General features: G+C 44.1%; 1 protein-coding gene across 3 annotated transcripts in view; it reads left to right on the top strand.

Annotated features, from left to right (window-relative positions):
- LOC122562703 (transmembrane protein 132D-like) overlaps window positions 1-20,821 on the top strand; it is a 1,133,444-nt gene that overhangs the window by 716,763 nt on the left and 395,860 nt on the right. For all 3 annotated transcript variants that reach the window (XM_088000065.1, XM_043715795.2, XM_088000066.1), the window contains one exon: window positions 8,023-8,215. In XM_088000065.1, coding sequence (XP_087856191.1) covers window positions 8,023-8,215 — 193 coding nt within the window. The remainder of the gene's footprint in view (window positions 1-8,022; window positions 8,216-20,821) is intronic.

Genomic DNA, 20,821 nt, shown 5'->3' with positions numbered 1-20,821 from the left:
TTTCCTCGTCCTTGTACCATCAGCTAATGGAAACTGTTTTTTTCCAAATTTATTACTGAATATTCATAAGGTCAGAGATGCAGTTGAAATGCAATCTGAGAAAGTGTGAGATCATGCACTTTGGTAGGAGGAATAGAGTCATAGGCTATTTTCTAAATGGGGAGAAAATTCAAAATCTGAAGTGCAAAGTGAGTCCAAGTCCAGGATTTCCTTCAGGTTAACTTGCAGGGTGAGTTTGGTAGTCAGGAAAGCAAATGCAATGTTGGCATTAATTTTGAGAGGACTGGAATATAAAAGCAGGGGTGTACTTCTGAGACTTTATAGTATTCTGGTCAGACCACATTTTGAGGACTGTGAGCAATTTTGTTGCCCCGTACCTCACGAAGGATGTACTGGCCCTGGAGCGGGTTCAGTGGGGGTTCATGAGAATGATCCCAGGTATGAAAGGCTTAACCATATGAGGAACATTTGAGAACTCTGGTCTATACTCAATGGAGTTCAGAGGGATGAGAGGGGATCCAACTGAAACATGCAGAAACCTGAAAGGGCTGGATAGAGTGAACATTAGGAAGATGTTTTCATTAGCAGGAGAGATAAAGACCCGAGGCCACAGCCTTAGAGTAAAGGGAAGATCCTTTAGAATGGAGATGAGGGGAAACCAGGAAGTGGTGAATCTATGGAAATCATTGCCACAGAAGACTGTGGAAGCCAGGTCACTTGTATATTTAAGACAGAGATAGATAGGTTCTTGATTGTTAAAGGGATCAACGGCTATGAGGAGAAGGCAGGAGAATGGGATTGAAAAATTTATCAGAGCTGAAAATGTGAAAATTTATCAGGCATGATTGAATGGTGGAGCAGAGTCGATGGACTAATTGGCCTAATTTCTGCTCTTTTGTCTTAAGGTCTTAAGGCTTTCTGTCTCAATGAAACTAACATCAGAACCAGAAGACCTGTTCCCAGAGTCCACAGGGATCTGCACGAGGTTTTGCATAAGGGTGGGGGGTGTGGAGAATGGGAATGGGTTGGAATTGTACATCTGTGAGTTAGAGATGTGAGTATATGTTAAAATGCAACTGCCTCGGTCAGATCCAAATTATCCCTAGTGAGATATCTAAAACATGCATTGTATATATTAGACCTGGTGAGAGAATGTCTGAAGCTGCTAAAACTCTTTGGAGAAGTAAGGTACCCTTCTGGATATGGTCCCAGGATGCCTCTATGAGAGGTCACATGCCTTTAGAGATTGGTAAAAGTAGGCATGAACGTGAATCAAAATTGCATAAACTCATTAAATTGTCAGGAAAGCTATAAAAAGAAATCTCAATCTGTCCATGCATTAAATTTCCTGCCCTTTCCAATTTAAAATAAAATGTCAGAAATGTTGTTAAAAATCACTGTTGGATATTTCACTCTTGATGTTAATGTAGGTCTGGTGGCTATTACTATAGCATCACTATTACATGACTGATTTTGCAACCTTTGATTATCACAGTGGGCTGTCTGTCATTTGATAGTTTAACCATCATTTCCATGCCGCTGTAGACATCTTGAATTACAATTATAAAGGTTTGTTTTTATGCTTGTTTTTATAACATAGAACAGTAGAGCACAGGAACAGGCCCTTTGGCCCACTACGCCAACCATGATGCCATTCTAAATGAATCTGTTCTGCCTGCACGTGGTCTGTATCACTCAATTCGCAGCCTTTCCATTATCTGTTTAAATGCCTCTTAAACATTGCTATCATATGTGCTTCTATCACCTACCCTGATAATACGTTTCAGGTGCCTACTGCCATCTGAGTAAAGAACACACCTTGCATATCTCTCTCTTTTTTTGTAATATATATTTTTATTGAAAATTTAACATGTTTTTACAAGCTTACAAATAAAAAAAACACAACTACAAACACTAATATACAATTAAATCTTAAATAAATAATGGCCAAAATCTGTCAAACAAAAAGAAGAGACACAAAAAGAAAAAGACAAAACTCAACTAACTACTAATCTAACCTATAACTAACCAGAGTGTATGATCAAATATCTTACATTACTCAAAAGGAAAAAAAGGATAACATAGTAATTAAATAGTGAAGTACATGCTCGGAATGAATTAACATCAAATCGCAATAGAACCCGTATTCCTCCCCCAAGGGGTCCCGGACCAGCCAGAACCGTTACCTCAACTAGATGAAAGCCCTTGACAAAGTGGCCGAAATATCTGTACATATGTAATTCAAGAAGGGCTGCGATATTTTATAGAATAATTCCGTTTTTTGGTGCGCCATGTTTGTAAGGAAGTCAAGGGGAATACATTCCATGATTAATCTGTGCCAATTCGGAAGTCCTGGAGCGCCCTCAGTCACCCAGTTTACTAAGATATTTTTCCTTGCACAAAAAGGAGAGAATGGAAAATAATTTCCTCCCGTGCACACCCAGAGAAGGTAAGCTCGAGAAGCCCAGGATAAGAGATACTGGATCTACTCTAATTTCCATTCCCAAGATTTCTGTCAAGGCATTTGCTACTTTGGTCCAGTATTTGCAGATCTTATGGCCTGTCCATAAGCAGTGTGTAAGAGTGCCCACCTCTATTTTACATTTGGGACACATTGGAGATGCTCCTGCCCTAAATTTTGCCAATCGTTCCTGTGCTATATGAGCCCTATGGAGTATTTTCAACTGAATGGCCTAGGTTCTGTTACTAATGGAGGTTTTTCTGGCATTTTCCCAGTTGTCATCCCACATTTCTGTCGAAATTTCCAGCCCCAATTCCTGATCCCGTGTTCTAAGCAGACGGTCCATGTCTTCTGGCACTTCATTACAGAATAAATGATAGAGTGCTGACTGAGGGTACACCCACTAGCCACAACACTCTACGTTCTCTATATGATTTATAAAGGTTATCTAATAGCGTAGTCTTCTTCTGTATGTAATGCATATCTGTTTTAAACATACCCCTCTCTCACCCACCCTGTGCCCTATTGTATTTGCCATTTCCATCCTGGGAAAAAGTCTCTGACTATCCACCCCCTCCATGCCTCTCATAATTTTATATGCTTCTATCAGTTGCCTCTCAGCCTCCTACACTCGAGTGAAAGCAATCCATGTTTGTCCAACCTCTCGTTATGATTAATACATTCCAATCCAGGGAATATCCTGGTAAACCACTTCTGTACCCTCCTCAAAGCTTCTACATCCTTCCTATAGTGTGGTGACCAGAACTGCACACAATACTCCAAATGTAGCCTAACTAAATTCTTGTAAAGCTGCAGCATGACTTGTCAAATTGGATATTGTTACCCTGACCCATGAAGGCAAGCATACCTTAAAAGAGCAAAGGAAGCTAAATGTAGTAATTTTTTTTAAAAAGTGAATTCATCAGTAGACAGTAATAACGTTGTCTTCTCTCAGCATCGGTCCTGGTACCTGCTCATGTGAACACTCAATAAGTTGGCATGGCAAATGTAAAGGCAAAGGGTGGTAGTTGATTGGCATGAGTTGGAAAATAAATAATCCCTTGGTAGTAGAGCTTAATTATTGCTAAAAGCAACATGGAGTCAAAGCTTTTTCTCTTGATCACATTTTATCAGCTTATGATTTGAAGCCTCAGAACACCATGCCCAACAATAGATCTGATGCTGCTATTGGATAACATTCACTAAAAAAAAATCCAGGCAGTGCTAAGAATGAAAACCAATTTAAGATTATCAGTTGGGCTCATGGTATATTGCACTTACATTTTCTAAAAAGCTACCTATATATTATTTTATGTTGTGAAGAGAAACTCGCTCATAGATTGCATCTTTTCACTGGGAAAAGGGTCATGGAGACTCCAATCACTTCTGCAATTCCAATGACAACACCTTGAGCAATCAGAGTCGGACTGCCTCATCTGATAAACACGATTGACGGTTAGCTGTTCCTGTTGCATTCCGTGCCACCAATAGCCCAACTAATCAGCACCCTCTTCTCATGCTGTATGGAGTAGTAGCGTCGGCAGGTGTGAGGAACCATTGGTGGTCTGACGTGGCAAGGAGGGTATAGGGACTATAGATGTGGATAAAGAGTCATACTATGGCATGATGTGTGTGTGGTGCCATGTGAGCATTAGTGGGGGCCATGAGCTTTGCATAAGTTGACATGGATGGGGCAGAGGGAGATGAGGCTATGAAGTGTGAGGGTAAGGTGCTTTACTTTAAATTTTAATCAATTTTCTGTCACAGCTTCGATCATAAATGCCATTGCAGCAAGACTGGCCTTTCACCTAGTCCACCTCTGCAATAGGTAGCTTCTGAGCTCTTTCCAAAGTAGCCCGCCATGCCTCCCACTTTCACCCACCCAACCTTGATCCCATGTGGTGTGTTTTCCTCCCGGCCAGGTTTGCCCAGCTAGAATTGACTCAGTGCTGCTGAATGGGGAGTGAACCCTCGGGCTGTAATCTCATTCAGTTCCATAAAAGTGTATTTCAAGCACCTTAGCTTTACAAGGACAGTACAGCTTCTCCAACCTAATTTTATAGCTAAAATGCCTCATCTTTGGAACTATTCTGGTCAATTTCCTATCAAGATTCCATCTTTCCTATGTGCGGTAACCAAAACTTACTGAAATAATCCAGTTGTGGCCTATATAGTGATTTAAGAGGTTGGGCATCTCTTCTCTGCTTCTGTATTCAATACCTCGACTTGTGAAGCCTAAGTTTCATTAGTGCTAATCAATCTCTCAATGCGTGCTGGGATCTTGAAACATCTATGCACATAGACTCTTAAATTTTTTAAAATCTCGGCATGTTGGCTTAGAGCTTGGCCATTTAGTCCAAACGACCTGCCCCTTTATTTCTTCCAAAATGTAGCACCTCACAATTCTCTGTATGTAATTCTACCTGTCACTGACCTGGCTGTGCTGATAACTTACCTACATTCTGTCATAATCAATTGGTATCACCCTCAATATCAGCCCCATCCAATGAAACAGGCAATATGGTTGCAACCAGGACAGTACCCTAAGGAATTCCTACAGGGATTTCCTCACGCTGAGGTGATTGGGCTCCATTAATCACAGCCACCTTCCATTGTGCTCCATATCTCTAATTAATGGTAATCTTTCCCCTGATTCCTATTGACTGCAGTTTTGATAAGGCTCTTTGATGGCACACTTAGTCAAGTGCTGCCACTCACCTTTGGATACCAAGATTATTTAATTAATGACTGAATGTTTTCCAATTTATTTTCTGCTTCTTTCTTTCGGTTAGGCCATTAATACATCATACATCATTGACTTATGTAGCATTAATGCATTATAAACTATTAGTAAATGATATAACTGTAATGTTGAGCTGTGTATTTAGTGGTGTTCAACAGCTTTCACAAATTCTTTGTTAAATGTTCAACATCTGGAATTTCCTAACCAACAGCCCTCCTTCTTTTTGTGTTGACAAACTGCCTTCCCTTTAGGTCCAAATTGCAAACCTGATGTTGCTAATAAATAATCCACCAGCTTTGATTGATGTTGTGCATGTAAAGCAGTCAGAGTTAACCTCTGCTCTGCAGTCTGTATGGCTATGATTCCTTGTGCCCCTATCTCTGAGACCTGCCTGAATGTCAACCTGCATAATCCTAGTGTTTTTTGTAAGGCTAAACCTTTAAAAGGAGAATGCCCAGTTGCCAGCCAGATTAGTTGACCATTAATAATAACCACAGCACATGGAAAGGGCAATTTGTGCTTCCAATCCCAAATCAGCTGATTGCTAGAACATGAATGTGGTGGCTAAGTTGAATGTGTACTGTAATTTGAAGCTCAGATTCTTTTAATGTAAAATATTTTTGTCATGAAGAATGATTTACCGTGAATCACTGGATTTATCAAAGCCGTGAAATTCTGCAGATTTTCATCATTGGGATTTTATTCACATAAGAAAGCATTTAAATGGATCATCCTGGGTTTCTACATAAACTTGCTGATTTTCTTCCTATTTAAATGAATGGATGAACAATCTGTGGGGTTTTGTAAGCGCCATTGTAAGTCCAATCAACAGGCAAGACCTGAGTGGTCAAGATGAAAAACTACTCCATTATGCTTTAACAAATATCATGAAGATTAAAGTTGTGAAGATTAAAGACGTTATCAATGGCATTTGTTAGGTGGGAGAGATTTTATATTTCTCTCACAAAGTTTAAATTGCTTATTTAACTTAATTAAAAGAACAGAATATGTCTTATATGTTTGAAGATCAAACTGCTTAGTTATTTAAGGACTGGAATTTACAGTATGCAGTTCACTAACTAAGAATGTTCCAAAACACTTTATAGCGAATAAAGCACTTTGGAAATGTAATCAATGTTGTAATGTAGGAAATGGAACAGGCAATTTACACACAACAAAGCTCTTAAAATATCAATATCCAGATAATCTGTTTTCGTGATGTTTGTTGTGGGGTAGGTATTGACTGGGTCACTTTTTTTAAGGGGATGTGCAGTCAGTGTGGAGTAACACGGTCCTGGTCCTCTACTCTGCTTCAGAAAGTAATTGTATCTTTGACACAACCATGCAAAATGTTCATGCCTTTCTGGGCATTCATCATTGTTGTTGTCAAACTTGTTTTATTTTTGTTCGTTTTGTTTATTCTGAAGAAGAGTCGAACCAGACTCGAAACATTTACTCTGTTTCTCTCTCCACCGATTCTGCCAAATCTGCTGAGTTTCTCCAGCATTCTCTGTGTTTGTTTTGGATTTCCAATATTCGCAGTACTCTGCTTTTACTTCTTTTGATAATTATGTGGGTGTGATTTATTTTGCTTAACGCAGTAGTTTTATTCAAATCATACTTCCTTGCCAGTGAGGCAAGCTGTGTGGACCTTGACGAACTACTTTGCAAATTCCTTCTGGACAGGCTAAATCTTTTGTTTAGTGATGGCTTACACTCTCGATACAGAAAAAACATTTGGTATTCTCTTGCACAACAATCAGGAGGGGCTGGTCAGATGTGGAGCTAGCATTCCCAAAGTTTACCAAGCTCTTCTGTGGTCAAATATTCATACAGTTCAACAACATGAGCTTCATTTCTTATTGTTCTTCTGTGCCTATTAAGGGTCAGTATCATAGAATTCCTTCAGTATGGAAACAGGCCCTTCGGCCCAATAAGTCCACACTGACCCTCCAAAGAGAAACCCACCCATACCCGTTCCCCTACCCTATTATTCTAAATTTATCCCTGACTAATGCACCTAACCTACTTATCCCTGAACACTGTGGGCAATTTAGCTTGGCCAATTCACCTAACCTGCACATCTGGGCGGCACGGTGGCACAGTGGTTAGCACTGCTGCCTCGCAGCGCCAGAGACCCGGGTTCAATTCCCGACTCAGGCGACTGACTGTGTGGAGTTTGCACGTTCTCCCCGTGTCTGCGTGGGTTTCCTCCGGGTGCTCCGGTTTCCTCCCACAGTCCAAAGATGTGCAGGCTAGGTGAATGGGCCATCCTAAATTGCCCGTAGTGTTATGTAAGGGGTAAATGTAGGGGTGTGGGTGGGTTTCGCTTCGGCGGGTCGGTGTGGACTTGTTGGGCCGAAGGGCCTGTTTCCACACTGTAATCTAATCTAATCTAATCTAATCTAATCTAATCTTTGGACTGTGGGAAGAAACTCACGCAGACATGGGGAGAACGTGTAAATTTCACAGACAGTCGTGCGAGGCTGGAATTGAACCTAGATCCCTGGGGCAACGAGGCAGCAATGCTAACCACTGAGCTACCCACCTGAATGTGTGCCTCTGAATGAGTGCTCCATTTTACATTATTTTTACTGTAATCAGGGCACCTAAAAGTGGGATAAAAGTTAATGAACCATCTGCTTTAGACCAAGTTAAATTCTAAAAAGAAAAACTAATGTTGCTTTGTTTTTACTTTTGACCTTGGAAACACTGAAAAAAGGCAACTCTTGAGGTGCTGAGTAGATCTGTTTTTATTGATGCAAAGATATTTAATCAGAAATCATTTTAGAGCCTAATGAATCAATGTTCTTTACAGAGTTGATGGTGCATCTTATGAGATCATGCAGATGGACTTTGAAATGGATAACTTCAGCAGTTTGTCGGTGACTCGTCGAATCATGTGGCAAGTGGAGTACCCCGGCAGGACCTCCCAGATAGACCAGGACAAAGCTGTGTCAGAGCTGCACGTCAGTCAGAGGGACATTACAAAGATTGTACCTCTTGCTATGGTAGGAGACTTCACAGAGAAACCATTTGCCTTTGCTCAGTATTTTGTAATGGTGTGATTGACATGTGATTTGCACAATACATGTGTAACTTTACACTTAAACCTTGTTACAGCCTTTTTCAAGAATTCCAGTTCGAACATTCAACAATGTTATGTCATGTCTTTGTGTTTGTTTCATGCATTTCTCAACTCTCTGTTGAGACATTACTGAGCTTGCATCCAGACCTGTGGGTACAGATGAGCAGAAGACTGTTTCTTTGTTTAACTTGTGACAAACCAATGAACAAATTATAATGTCCTTTTTACCAGGCACGAAAGATAGCAAGAATGACTAAACATACAAAATACCTCGAACACTGTCTGCTAACTCAGTAAGCCCAACTTGAAAGGAACATCATTTATTGTTGAACTAAAATAGAGTCAAGGTGTACATAGGCTAGTCCCAGGCTGGGACAGACAGTTCTGCAGACCCATCCCTGGGTGTGCTTTTATTGTTTGTAATTTAATCTATTTTTCCCTAATCAACCTGCTCAGCGATGTTATTACATAGCAAAAGAGCAGGTGGGACATGAGCCCAGACCTCCTGTTTAACAGGCAGGGACACTACCACTGCACCACAGGATTGCCGTCTAGATATACTTTATGAAGGGCTCAGATTATGAATTCTAGCCGGGCAGGCCATTGCCTGTTGCTAAGGGAGCTTATACTTAATGAGCTCCACAAGGAAATTGGTTAGTGATTTCTCTGGATTTTGTAGGGGTTATCACATACTGTTAGCATTATATAATGTGGCTGAACAGGAGAAGCATACTCCACTCTTTGCAAACTACACCTCATCTTTACTTTTAAAGAAAAAGAGTACCATAGTGTTGATATTCCATATGGTGTAATTTATCTTATAAATATGGAATAGTAAGTGAAAAACCAAAGAAAATTAAGTCATTTCTGTGACTCATATCCTGACTTCATAAGCTCAGAGGGCAGCTGTTTGATTGCCAACTTAAAAACATTCTTTACAAAATGTATGAGAACTACATTGAAAATGCAATTTAGTGGAAGTAAAGCGTAATTATTCAGAAGCATAAGTTCCTGATTTCCATTGGGGTGATTCGTATAGAAAAAGAAGGAAAATTAATGAAAGTGATCCTTTAACTAATACTGATATTGCAATAATCGAACAATCATGTTCTGAATATATGTCAGTGACTGAATGACGCGATAAGGGACAACTGAAATGAGATGGTCCTTGTTCTTCAGTTGGAAAAGGTCTTCACCTATTACCATAAAGTCATAGAATGTTACACTACAGAAGGAAGCCATTAAACCGCTCACCGTTCACTCTCAGTTATCAGGATTTTTACAGCTACAAAGGCAGAAGGTTTCCTGTAACTTCCCTCATGCAGTTTTACTCCATCATTACCCAGTGCTTCAAAGCGCAAACTATTGGAAATTTGGAACACACATGTTAATATAAATTCACTGACTTTTACACTCACATGGGGAGCATTGAAAAGAGATAAGCCAACATTGTTACATATCTGCTTGTCCAACTTTGTTCTCTCTGAGCATGACAACGTGCTAAAAACATGGGATTAGTAGGTTCATCCCACTTTGGTTGGTGTCATTGAGATAAAGCTGCCTTGATGGCTGAGTGCTCTGCATAAGGCCTCAAAGTGTGACAGACTAAAAGGAAACAGTTTGTGGTATACATGCTTTGCCATTATTATACAGGGAAACATGGTGTTGTCTTAGCATGCAGTTTCTGTAAAATCAGGTATCAATTGAACTTTGCTGCCCACTCCAACTTCACAGATTTTATGGAGATGATACCTTTTAACATGAAATTGGACAACTCTGCTTCAGATCAAAGAGTAGGCTGAGGGAATTGGATTTGATGACCCTGCTGCCTTTGATTACTTTGTGGCAAAACAAAATTATGTGTAGAATACCCACACCAATGGTGGAGGCATACTGTAGTTGTTGTGAATGATTTGCAAGCTTGTGGATATCATGATTCCTTCCTGAGCCATTCTGACGCTCTGCCTTTTGAAGAGCCTGCGTGCATTCTGGATTGTCTCCATTATTAGAGGAAGCTGGTAATCCAAAGAGGCTGGGGAGAGATCCAAGACTGTCCGATTGGATGAACAGTCACGACAGTTTGATCTTTTGTTTTAGTTAATCATCATAAATACCAAGCGTTAATGTGTAATTCTCTCTGAAGTTTCTTTTTGCCTGATTAATATATCAGGCAAAGGTGAGGACTGCAGATGCTGGAAACCAGAGTCTAGATTAGAGTGGTGCTGGAAAAGCACAGCAGGTCAGGCAGCACCCGAGGAGCAGGAAAATTGATGTTTCCTGATGAAGGGCTTTTGCCCGAAACGTCAATTTTCCTGCTCCTCGGATGCTGCCTGACCTGCTGTGCTTTTCCAGCACTGCTCTATTCTAGACTCTGATTAATATATCAGGTGACTGTGGATCAGTTCACGAGCGTTGGTCAAGGATTATTGATCTGGAATTAACCAAGTGATTGGCAACTGTCATAGAACGCATTTTGTGCCCAGTTTGAAAGTGGGAAAATAATTTCAGTCTGACAGCTGGAGCACCGCTTTGCAGAGACCATCCCAACCATGAAACCGTTTTCAGGATGGTTGGATTGGGATGGAATCATTATCTGCCACAGGTAGTTTAAGTCAATGAAAAGGTCCATGAAGGCCATTGATCAGAGAGCGACTGTTGTGAATATTCCTCTTGGTCTGCAGGGCTCCCTATGGTATTAGTGGCGTTAGTCTCTGCGTTATCTGTAATGATAACACAGCTCCTTTGGTGCTAGAGGGCTTCCCATTGGCTCTCTAACTTTAAGGTTACCACCTTTTCTTGAACTACTGCAGTTTATGTGGTAAAGGTATTTCCACAGTTCTGTTATACAGGGAGTTGTAGGATGTTTCAGGCATAAGCACTTCATCATGAAGGTTATCCATAGCGTGTTTCAGAATTAAATCAGAAAATAAAATAAGCTGAAGATGTTTAGAAACTATTAAAAGGCAAACAGCTCATTATGCAATGAATAAGTATATTTGGGATGGTCTTATGAGCAGTATATCACGGGTAAACCAATTTGCCATGGATGGATGCTGGAATATTGGTGCCCTGAATTTCTATGGAAGAATTGGCTAGATAGCCCAAATAGCCAAGCTTGTTTGTGAAATCCATTGCCTTCTCTTCAAACCATTTCCTACATGTGATGGTACAGCCAGAGCTTGGAATACTGCAAATTGGCCCAACCTTTGAAGGTCACATTTGACTTGATATTGTCTCAATATGTCAATGTCATTGTCTGCAAACAGACTCTTTTGCAATGTGCAGTCAATAATAGACAAATGCCAGCCTCACAAACCAAATATTATATTTTACTTTAAGCAGATTAAATAAACTTTTTTTTAAAAGCAGCAAATATTTCTAGCCAAGGTAAATGCAAATTAAAACCACAGAAGACTCAACTAATTACACTGAAGAGAGTTTTTGTAAAAAAGTTGCTCCCTCACCCACAGTAAATTATTTTAGTGCAGATATGGAGCATTTACTTTTTGTAAAAGTGAAGAAAATCCAAGACTTTAGCAAAATATTTCCATAAAAATCAAACGTTCAGGCAGTTAATACATGGAGAAGTTGTGCAGTGTTTCTCTCTGAATACACTGTGTGCAACTGTAAAGATGAACATGCAATGAGCAATGAAACAGGAATGGGCAGAGGTGGGCTAGTTCCCGGGCTGGAGCTGGCTTGCAGGGGCTCGTGCAGAAGGCACTTGCGTTCTGGACATCATTTCGTAAATGTTTGAGTAGCTACCTACAAGAGAGAAAAAACACAGATGGGCTTTGAACAAGTACAAATTCTTGAAATTTTCAGGTCCTTGAAAAACAATTTAGTGCTTGGTCAAGGACTCATCTATCTTCTCATTCCCTTGAATTAACTAAACAGACAGGTTCTGCCTGTAATCAATAGGGTTGCACAGAAAATGACCTTTGCTTTTCATTATTGGTCCTGATCAGGTGAAATGCTAATTAGAGCAACAAGACAAACTACACTTTCTAGATACTAAATGTTTCAAAACAATATTGTTATTCCTCTCTGGGGTAGCAAGATGAAAATCAAACCCACCTACTTCTGGAATTGCCACAGAAGTAAAGTATTTAAAAATGTTACTATTTTTCAGACCCATCTTGACAGAAAGCATGGCCCAGGCGACTGGAAAACAATGATCAATATTTACTATGAATAAATTGATTCTAGCTACAGATAAATAATTATGAATTATTTACATAAATCTCTACGAGTTAGGACTCTAATTCTATTGCAAAGTTCCCTCTACACACACACACATACTCACAGACACACACACTCACAGACACACACACACACATCTAGGCTGACACTAAGGGAATGGGTGTTATGGGCAGAAGGAAAGCTGAGAATTTCAATGATACCTGACCACAGAATTCCATAGAATTCCTACAGTATGGAAACAGGCCATTCAGCCCACAATTTCACACCGACCCTATAAAGAGCATCCCACTTAGACCAGCACCCATATCCCATTTCTGTAACCCTGTGTTTCCCACGGCTAATGCGCCTGGCCAGCACATTCCTGGACACTATGGGTAACTTAGCATGGCCAATCCAGCCTAACCTGCACATCTTTGGACTGTGGGAAGAAACCAGAGTACCAGGTGGAAAGCCATGCAGACACGGGGAAAACATGCAAACTCTGCACAGACGGTCACCCATGAGTAGAATCAAACCTGGGTCCCTGTTGCTGTGAGGCAGCAGTGCTAACCACTGAGCCACTGTGTAGAAGTGATCCTTTTGGTTTGGCAGGACTCGTTGCTCCTCCATCTTCCTTCTCCAGATACTTTCACTTGCTTTCAGAAGGCGTAGGGTGAATAGTTCACATCTTGAAAGTCTCTGACCTTTTGGTTAAGAGCCATGACTTACTACAACTGATGAGGGGAAAAGAATCTGGCTTTTGTCAGGCTTGAGGTGTTTCTTTTTACTGCAGACAACAGGACAGCACCTCCCTTCTCCGAGTCCTATTGGCTCCTGAACAAAGATTCATACTCACAATCTGTTCATCTCCCAGGCACCAATCACATACTTGTTAACAGGCAGAAGGCCTTTGCCATGGACAACCAGTCAGCATTCCACAGACTGATCAGCAAACATTGCTGACCAAAACCCACCTTGGACATCGCCCCTGGCTTTACCTCATCTGGAGTAATCTCTCCCACTGCTTGAACAAACAGCAGTGTAAACAGCACTTGTTTGGTAACATCCTTTTAATTTTTTACCTATGGCTTGGTTTTTGAAATATTCCTTTCCCTCAGTCCACAAACAAGGATGCAAAAATAAAAAAAAGAATACAGACTTTATAATGTGTACCTGGGTTGTTGGGTGTCACAATTCAGCAATTTGGCCAACATATGGATGAACAGGTTGTATTTAAACATGTGAGTCAGAGTTTAGTTCTATCTGTAAGGTAGTGTACAAAAGCTTGTGTGAGTCAGTGTCCTCATCTGTATCTGGGTCAGTGTCCTGGTGTCTGTGGGGGTCAGTGTCCTGTTCTCTGTGTGGGTCAGTGTCCCGGTGTCTGTGTGGGTCAGTGTCCCGGTGTCTGTGTGGGTCAGTGTCCCGGTCTCTTTTTGGTTCAGTGTCCTGGTGTCTGTGTGGGTCAGTGTCCCAGTCTCTTTTTGGGTCAGTGTCCAGGTGTCTGTGTGGGTCAGTGTCCCGGTCTCTGTGTGGGTCAGTGTCCAGGTGTCTGTGTCGGTTAGTGTCCTGGTCTCATTTTGGGTCAGTGTCCCGGACTGTGTGTGGGTCAGTGTCCCGGTCTCTGTGTAGGTCAGTGTCCAGTTCTGTGTGTGGTCAGTGTTCTGTTCTGTGTGTGGGTCAGTGTCCTGGTCTGTATGTGAGTCAGTGTCCTCGTCTGTATCTGGGTCAATGTCCTGGTCTTTGTGTGGGTCAGTGTCCCGGTTTGTGTGTGGGTCAGTGTCCTGGTCTCTGTGTGGGTCAGTGTCCCAGTTTGTGAGTGGGCCAGTGTCTCGGTCTCTGTGTGGGCTAGTGTCCTGGTCTGTGTGTGGGCTAGTGTCCTGGTCTGTGTGTGGGTCAGTGTCCCAGTCTCTGTGTGGGTCAGTGCCCTGGTCTCTTTGTGGGTCAGTGCCCCCATCTCTGTGTGGGTCAGTGTCCTGGACATTGTTTGGTCAGTGTCCCAGTCTCTGTGTGGGCCAGTGTCCTGGTGTCTGTGTGGGTCAGTGTCCCGGTCTCTGTGTAGGTCAGTGCCCCGGTCTCTCTCTGGGTCAGTGTCCCGGTCTCTCTGTAGGTCAGTGTCCCGGTGTCTGTGTGGGTCAGTGTCCCGGTCTCTTTTTGGGTCAGTGCTTTGGTGTCTGGGTAGGTCAGTGTCCCGGTCTCTGTGTCGGTTAGTGTCCTGGTGTTTATGGGTCAGTGTTCTGGTCTCATTTTGGGTCAGTGTCCCGGACTGTGTGTGGGTCAGTGTCCCGGTCTCTTTTTGGGTCAGTGTCCCGGTCTCTTTTTGGGTCAGTGTCCCGGTCCCTTTGTGGGTCAGTGTCCTGGTGTCTGTGGGGGTCAGTGTCCCGGTGTCTGTGGGGGTCAGTGTCCTGTTCTCTTTGTGGGTCAGTGTCCCGGTCTCTGTGTGGGTCAGTGTCCCTGTCCCTGTGTCTTTTTGGGTCAGTGTCCCGGTCTCTGTGTGGGTCAGTGTCCCGGTGTCTGTGTGGGTCAGTGTCCCAGTCTCTGTGTGGGTCAGTGTCCCTGTGTCTGTGTGGGTCAGTGTCCCGGTCTCTATGTGGTTCAGTGTCCCTGTGTCTGTGTGGGTCAGTGTCCCGGTCTCTTTTTGGTTCAGTGTCCTGGTGTCTGTGTGGGTCAGTGTCCCGGTCTCTTTTTGGGTCAGTGTCCCAGTGTCTGTGTGGGTCAGTGTCCAGGTGTCTGTGTGGGTCAGTGTCCCGGTCTCTTTTTGGGTCAGTGTCCAGGTGTCTGTGTCGGTTAGTGTCCTGGTCTCATTTTGGGTCAGTGTCCCGGACTGTGTGTGGGTCAGTGTCCCGGTCTCTGTGTAGGTCAGTGTTCTGTTCTGTGTGTGGTCAGTGTTCTGTTCTGTGTGTGGGTCAGTGTCCTGGTCTGTATGTGAGTCAGTGTCCTCGTCTGTATCTGGGTCAATGTCCTGGTCTTTGTGTGGGTCAGTGTCCCGGTTTGTGTGTGGGTCAGTGTCCTGGTCTCTGTGTGGGTCAGTGCCCCAGTTTGTGAGTGGGCCAGTGTCCCGGTCTCTGTGTGGGCTAGTGTCCCAGTCTCTGTGTGGACTAGTGTCCTGGTCTGTGTGTGGGTCAGTGTCCCAGTCTCTGTGTGGGTCAGTGCCCTGGTCTCTTTGTGGGTCAGTGCCCCCATCTCTGTGTGGGTCAGTGTCCTGGACATTGTTTGGTCAGTGTCCCAGTCTCTGTGTGGGCCAGTGTCCTGGTGTCTGTGTGGGTCAGTGTCCCAGTCTCTGTGTAGGTCAGTGTCGCGGTCTCTGTGTAGGTCAGTGCCCCGGTCTCTCTGTAGGTCAGTGTCCCGGTCTCTCTGTAGGTCAGTGTCCCGGTGTCTGTGTGGGTCAGTGTCCCGGTCTCTTTTTGGGTCAGTGTCCTGGTGTCTGGGTAGGTCAGTGTCCTGTTCTCTTTGTGGGTCAGTGTCCCTGTATCTGTGTAGGTCAGTGTCCCGGTCTCTGTGTGGGCCAGTGTCCTGGTGTCTGTGTGGGTCAGTGTCCCGGTCTCTGTGTGGGTCAGTGTCGCGGTCTCTGTGTAGGTCAGTGCCCCGGTCTCTCTGTGGGTCAGTGTCCCGGTCTCTCTGTAGGTCAGTGTCCCGGTCTCTGTGTGGGCCAGTGTCCTGTTCTCTTTGTGGGTCAGTGTCCCTGTTTCTGTGTAGGTCAGTGTCCCTGTCTCTGTGTGGGTCAGTGTCCCGGTCTCTGTGTGGGTCAGTGTCCCGGTCTCTGTGTGGGTCAGTGTCCCGGTCTCTTTGTGGGTCAGTGTCCCGGTCTCTGTGTGGGTCAGTATCCAGGTGTCTGTGTCGGTTAGTGTCCTGGTGTTTATGGGTCAGTGTCCTGGTCTCATTTTGGGTCAGTGTCCCGGACTGTGTGTGGGTCAGTGTCCTGGTCTCTTTGTGGGTCAGTGTCCCGGTCTCTTTTTGGGTCAGTGTCCTGGTCCCTTTGTGGGTCAGTGTCCCGGTGTCTGTGGGGGTCAATGTCCTGGTATCTGTGTGGGTCAGTGTCCTGGAGTCTGTGGGGGTCAGTGTCCTGTTCTCTTTGTGGGTCAGTGTCCCGGTCTCTGTGTGGGTCAGTGTCCCTGTGTCTGTGTGGGTCAGTGTCCCGGTGTCTGTGTGGGTCAGTGTCCCTGTGTCTGTGTGGGTCAGTGTCCCTGTGTCTGTGTGGGTCAGTGTCCCGGTCTCTGTGTGGTTCAGTGTCCCTGTGTCTGTGTGGGTCAGTGTCCCGGTCTCTCTTTGGTTCAGTGTCCTGGTGTCTGTGTGGGTCAGTGTCCCGGTCTCTTTTTGGGTCAGTGTCCAGGTGTCTGTGTCGGTTAGTGTCCTGGTCTCATTTTGGGTCAGTGTCCTGGTCTCATTTTGGGTCAGTGTCCCGGTCTCTGTGTAGGTCAGTGTCCCGGTCTGTGTGTGGGTCAGTGTCCTGGTCTCTTTGTGGGTCAGTGTCCTGGTCTCTCTGTGGGCCTGAATTCTGGTCTCTGTGGGGGTCAGTGTCCCGGTCTCTGTGTGGTCAGTGTCCTGGTCTCTGTGTGGTCAGTGTCCCGGTCTCTGTGTGGGCCCGTATTCTGATCTCTGTGGGTTTCAGTGTCCCAGTCTCTGTGTAGGTCAGTGTCCCGGTCACTTTGTGGGTCAGTGTCCCGGTCACTTTGTGGGTCAGTGTCCCAGTCTCTGTGTGGGTCAGTGTCCCAGTCTCTGTGTGGGTCAGTGTCCCAGTCTCTGTGTGGGTCAGTGCCACGGTCTCTGTGCAGGTCAGTGTCCCGGTTTCTGTGTGGGTCAGTGTCCCGGTTTCTGTGTGGGTCAGTGTCCCTGTGTCTGTGTGGGTCAGTGTCCTGGTCTCTTTTTGGGTCAGTGTCCTGGTGTCTGTGTGGGTCAGTGTCCCGGTCTCTTTTTGGGTCAGTGTCCCGGTCTCTTTTTGGGTCAGTGTCCAGGTGTCTGTGTGGGTCAGTGACCCGGTGTCTGTGTGGGTCAGTGTCCCGGTCTCTGTGTGGGTCAGTGTCCCGGTCTCTCTGTGGGTTAGTCTCCTGGTCTCTGTGTAGGTCAGTGTCCCAGTCTCTGTGGGGGTCAGTGTCCTGGTCTCTGTGGGGGTCAGTGTCCTGGTCTCTGTGGGGGTCAGTGTCCCAGTCTCTGTGGGGGTCAGTGTCCTGGTCTCTGTGGGGGTCAGTGTCCTGGTCTCTGTGGGGGTCAGTGTCCTGGTGTCTGTGTAGGTCAGTGTCCTGTTCTCTTTGTGGGTCAGTGTCCCTGTGTCTGTGTGGGTCAGTGTCCCGGTCTCTTTTTGGGTCAGTGTCCTGGTCTCTGTGTGGGTCAGTGTCCTGTTCTCTGTGTGGGTCAGTGGCCCGGTCTCTTTGTGGGTCAGTGTCCTAGTGTCTGTGTAGGTCTGTGTCCCGGTCTCTGTGTGGGTCAGTGTCCCGGTCTCTGTGTGGGTCAGTGTCCCAGTTTCTGTGTGGATCAGTGCACTGTCTGTGTGGAGTTTGCACGTTCTCCCCGTGTCTGTGTGGGTTTCCACTGTGTGCTCCGGTTTCCTCCCACAGTCTAAAGATGTGCTGTGAGCTGAGTCTTGAGTTTGTGTGTACCACTGTCCATGATTATGCCAGGCCCAGTGTCTGGCTTAGTGTGTTGGTCAGTCTCAGAGTTAGTGTGGCTCAGTGTCTGAGTCTGTGTGAGCCATTTAGGTTCAGTATGAAGTTCAACTCTGCAACTGCTGTGTGAGCTGCTGTTCAAATTCTCAATTAGCTGTTCACAATGCAACAGTGAATCCACTTAATTGGGAGTCATAAATTGTGCTATAGCTGTGTAAATCTTTCTGTCTGAATGTTTCATTGTTCTTATTGCTGTTGATGCACACAATTCAGTTATGGTATCTCAAAATGGATTCTATGCTCTGGTGGGAATTTGAATTAAATTCACAGGCGTGAAGAGCAGACACCAGTCAACCAGATGACATTCATCCTTTGGTGTTGCTCTCTTTGACGAGCCATTCAATGAAACCTGGAAACAGGGTTTTAAGTGAGTTGTGAAAAACAACCACGCCTTAAGAAGTTTTGTGCAAAATTTCACATCTTGCCTATTCAATATTTATACCACACCAGTGAAATTAAAAATTACCAAGTTGATTTGTTGCTTTGCACAGTGTATGTCAAGACCAAAGATATTATTCAAAGCAAACGTGAGTGGGAAACTGGGCCAGGGTGAGGATTAAATTGTCTGCCACCCATCTGGATATGGATGCCAGTATACTGCTCTATTAGGGAATGGGACTTTTCACCCAACATTTTACTGAGAGAGAGAGAGAGAGAGAGAGCATGTGTGCGGGTATATGTGTGTGTGTGTGTGTGTGTGGGGGGGGGGGGGGGGGGGGGGAGGTGGGGTGGGGTAAGCTGGGATGTGGATCTGTTGATCGAAGGCAGAAGGCCAATTTAATATTGAAAGTCCCAAAGAGTTGGTGATGATTTGCCATTGGTGGACTGGTTTCGTGCCAGAATTGGCCTCCATGGAGGTGCTTCCCTCTATGAAAGGCTGTGAATTATTTGAGCTGAAAGCTCCATCCTCCAAAGACCTCACTCTCAGCTTTAATTTGTTGCTGGAGGAGTCACCCCTCTGCTCCAACACACTGTGAAATTTTTAATTCCAATGTTTTCCAACTCTCATATCTCCTGCAGGGACTGCTAAGGCTCGAGAGTTGCCAGCTCTGTCATTGGGCTTGTAGCTTCCGCTCACCATCCTTTCTAGGACCGTGGGTATGTAGATGAGTCTGCATCTGGGGTAATAGTTCCTTTGGTATGGTGTCCAGTCAGTGTGGGCTCATGGAGAAACTCTCCAATATGAATTTTCCAAGTCCATGCCAGTCTTTAACTCTTTGGATGTTGGAGAGTGACCACAGGAGACTGATACAATGCTACAGATGTCTACGTAAATTACTTGGTTATACGGCGATATGTTCGCACCTACTGGCTCAGTACACCAGTGCCTACAGGCGCAATATGCAAGTGCCTACAGACTTGGTACACTGGTGCCTACAGGCTGACCAGTATTTGAGCTTTGAGATTAGAACAGAGAATGCTGAGAACGCATAAGTGAAGATGGTGTCTTTGGAGAAAGCAATAGCTTTAATACTTCTGGTCAATGTTTAAGCTTCCAGTATTTTGTTCTCAGTGAGACTTTTGAAATGACTTTAATGTACATGTAATTATACATGATTTACAAAAGACCCATTACTCCGACAGTAAATGTGTGTGAATTCTGCTTTCTGAGCAGCTCTTGCTCAATTTGGTTTGACTGGTTGTCATTTCACTCACGAAGCAAATAAAAACAGTTCTAATGAAGAGTCACCGGCTTCGAAATGCTAACTGCACTTTCTTCCTACAGATGCTGCCAGATCTGCTGAATTTCTTCAGTAATTTCACTTTTTGTTTCCGACCTCCAGTATCTGCAGAACGTTGTTTTAAATTAAAAGTCACTTGTTTGTACCAGGAGCGAACCTCAAATGCACAGAAAGCAAGAGGAGGGGTGTCCATAGCAGAGAAATTATCTCCCAGTTCAAAACAAATATGATTTACATTAAAACATGACCACCTTGTAGTGGTTTTGCAGATGGCTGGATTCTTTGCTGGGAACAAGTGTTGATTGATTGTAACACTGGCAGATATCAAATCTGCAGAGTTTAACTCTTGACCTTTGAAATATGTGAAGTAGTTTGTACACAAGTGTGTAATAGGAGGGAAGCAACAAAGCTCTAAATGTCATTGCTGTCACTGCCATGCTGATGGTTAAGGGAAAGTGAAGCTTAACTATAGCCTGGGAAAATATGTCATTGAATTGAGATGGATCTAAGTTTAAAACATTCAGAAATTTTCATCTACTCAGGTGAATATGCTTGGATTTGTGGCAGCAACCTCATGCGGCTAAAATTTAATCATGTTTTTATTTAAAAAGAAACTTTGCCTATGGGAAAACCAAATAATCAAATTCTCAAAGTTATTTGTCTATTTTATCCAAATATTTTATGCTGCTGTTTTCTCACAATTCAAGACGTAATCAAGGTGATTTCATTCTTTCCTGTATTCCTGCTCAGGATGTTAGATAGTTGTAGTGCTCCTGAATATGGCACTCACAAAATAGGTCTTTCCCACTGAAACAGCTCCACACGGGCCAATATCCCATCACCAAATCAGCCTTGATTTACATGTGGAGAGTCCTTGACACTGATCCAGCTCCCTCAGAGCCAGCTCTCAGAGTGAACAGGATATCTGACATCCCTGTTCTTATCTGTCAGACCAGAATAACAGACCCAATCAGGGACCTCCTATTCTATGAGGTCCACCTGGCTGAC

This window comes from Chiloscyllium plagiosum, unplaced genomic scaffold, assembly GCF_037043375.1.
Source record: "Chiloscyllium plagiosum isolate Xiang-an unplaced genomic scaffold, Cpla_swu_hap1 HiC_scaffold_24, whole genome shotgun sequence".
In the NCBI taxonomy this organism is placed as follows: Eukaryota; Metazoa; Chordata; class Chondrichthyes; order Orectolobiformes; family Hemiscylliidae; genus Chiloscyllium; species Chiloscyllium plagiosum.
Note: the sequence above shows the minus strand (reverse complement) of the source record. Positions and strands in the feature narration are given on the sequence as shown.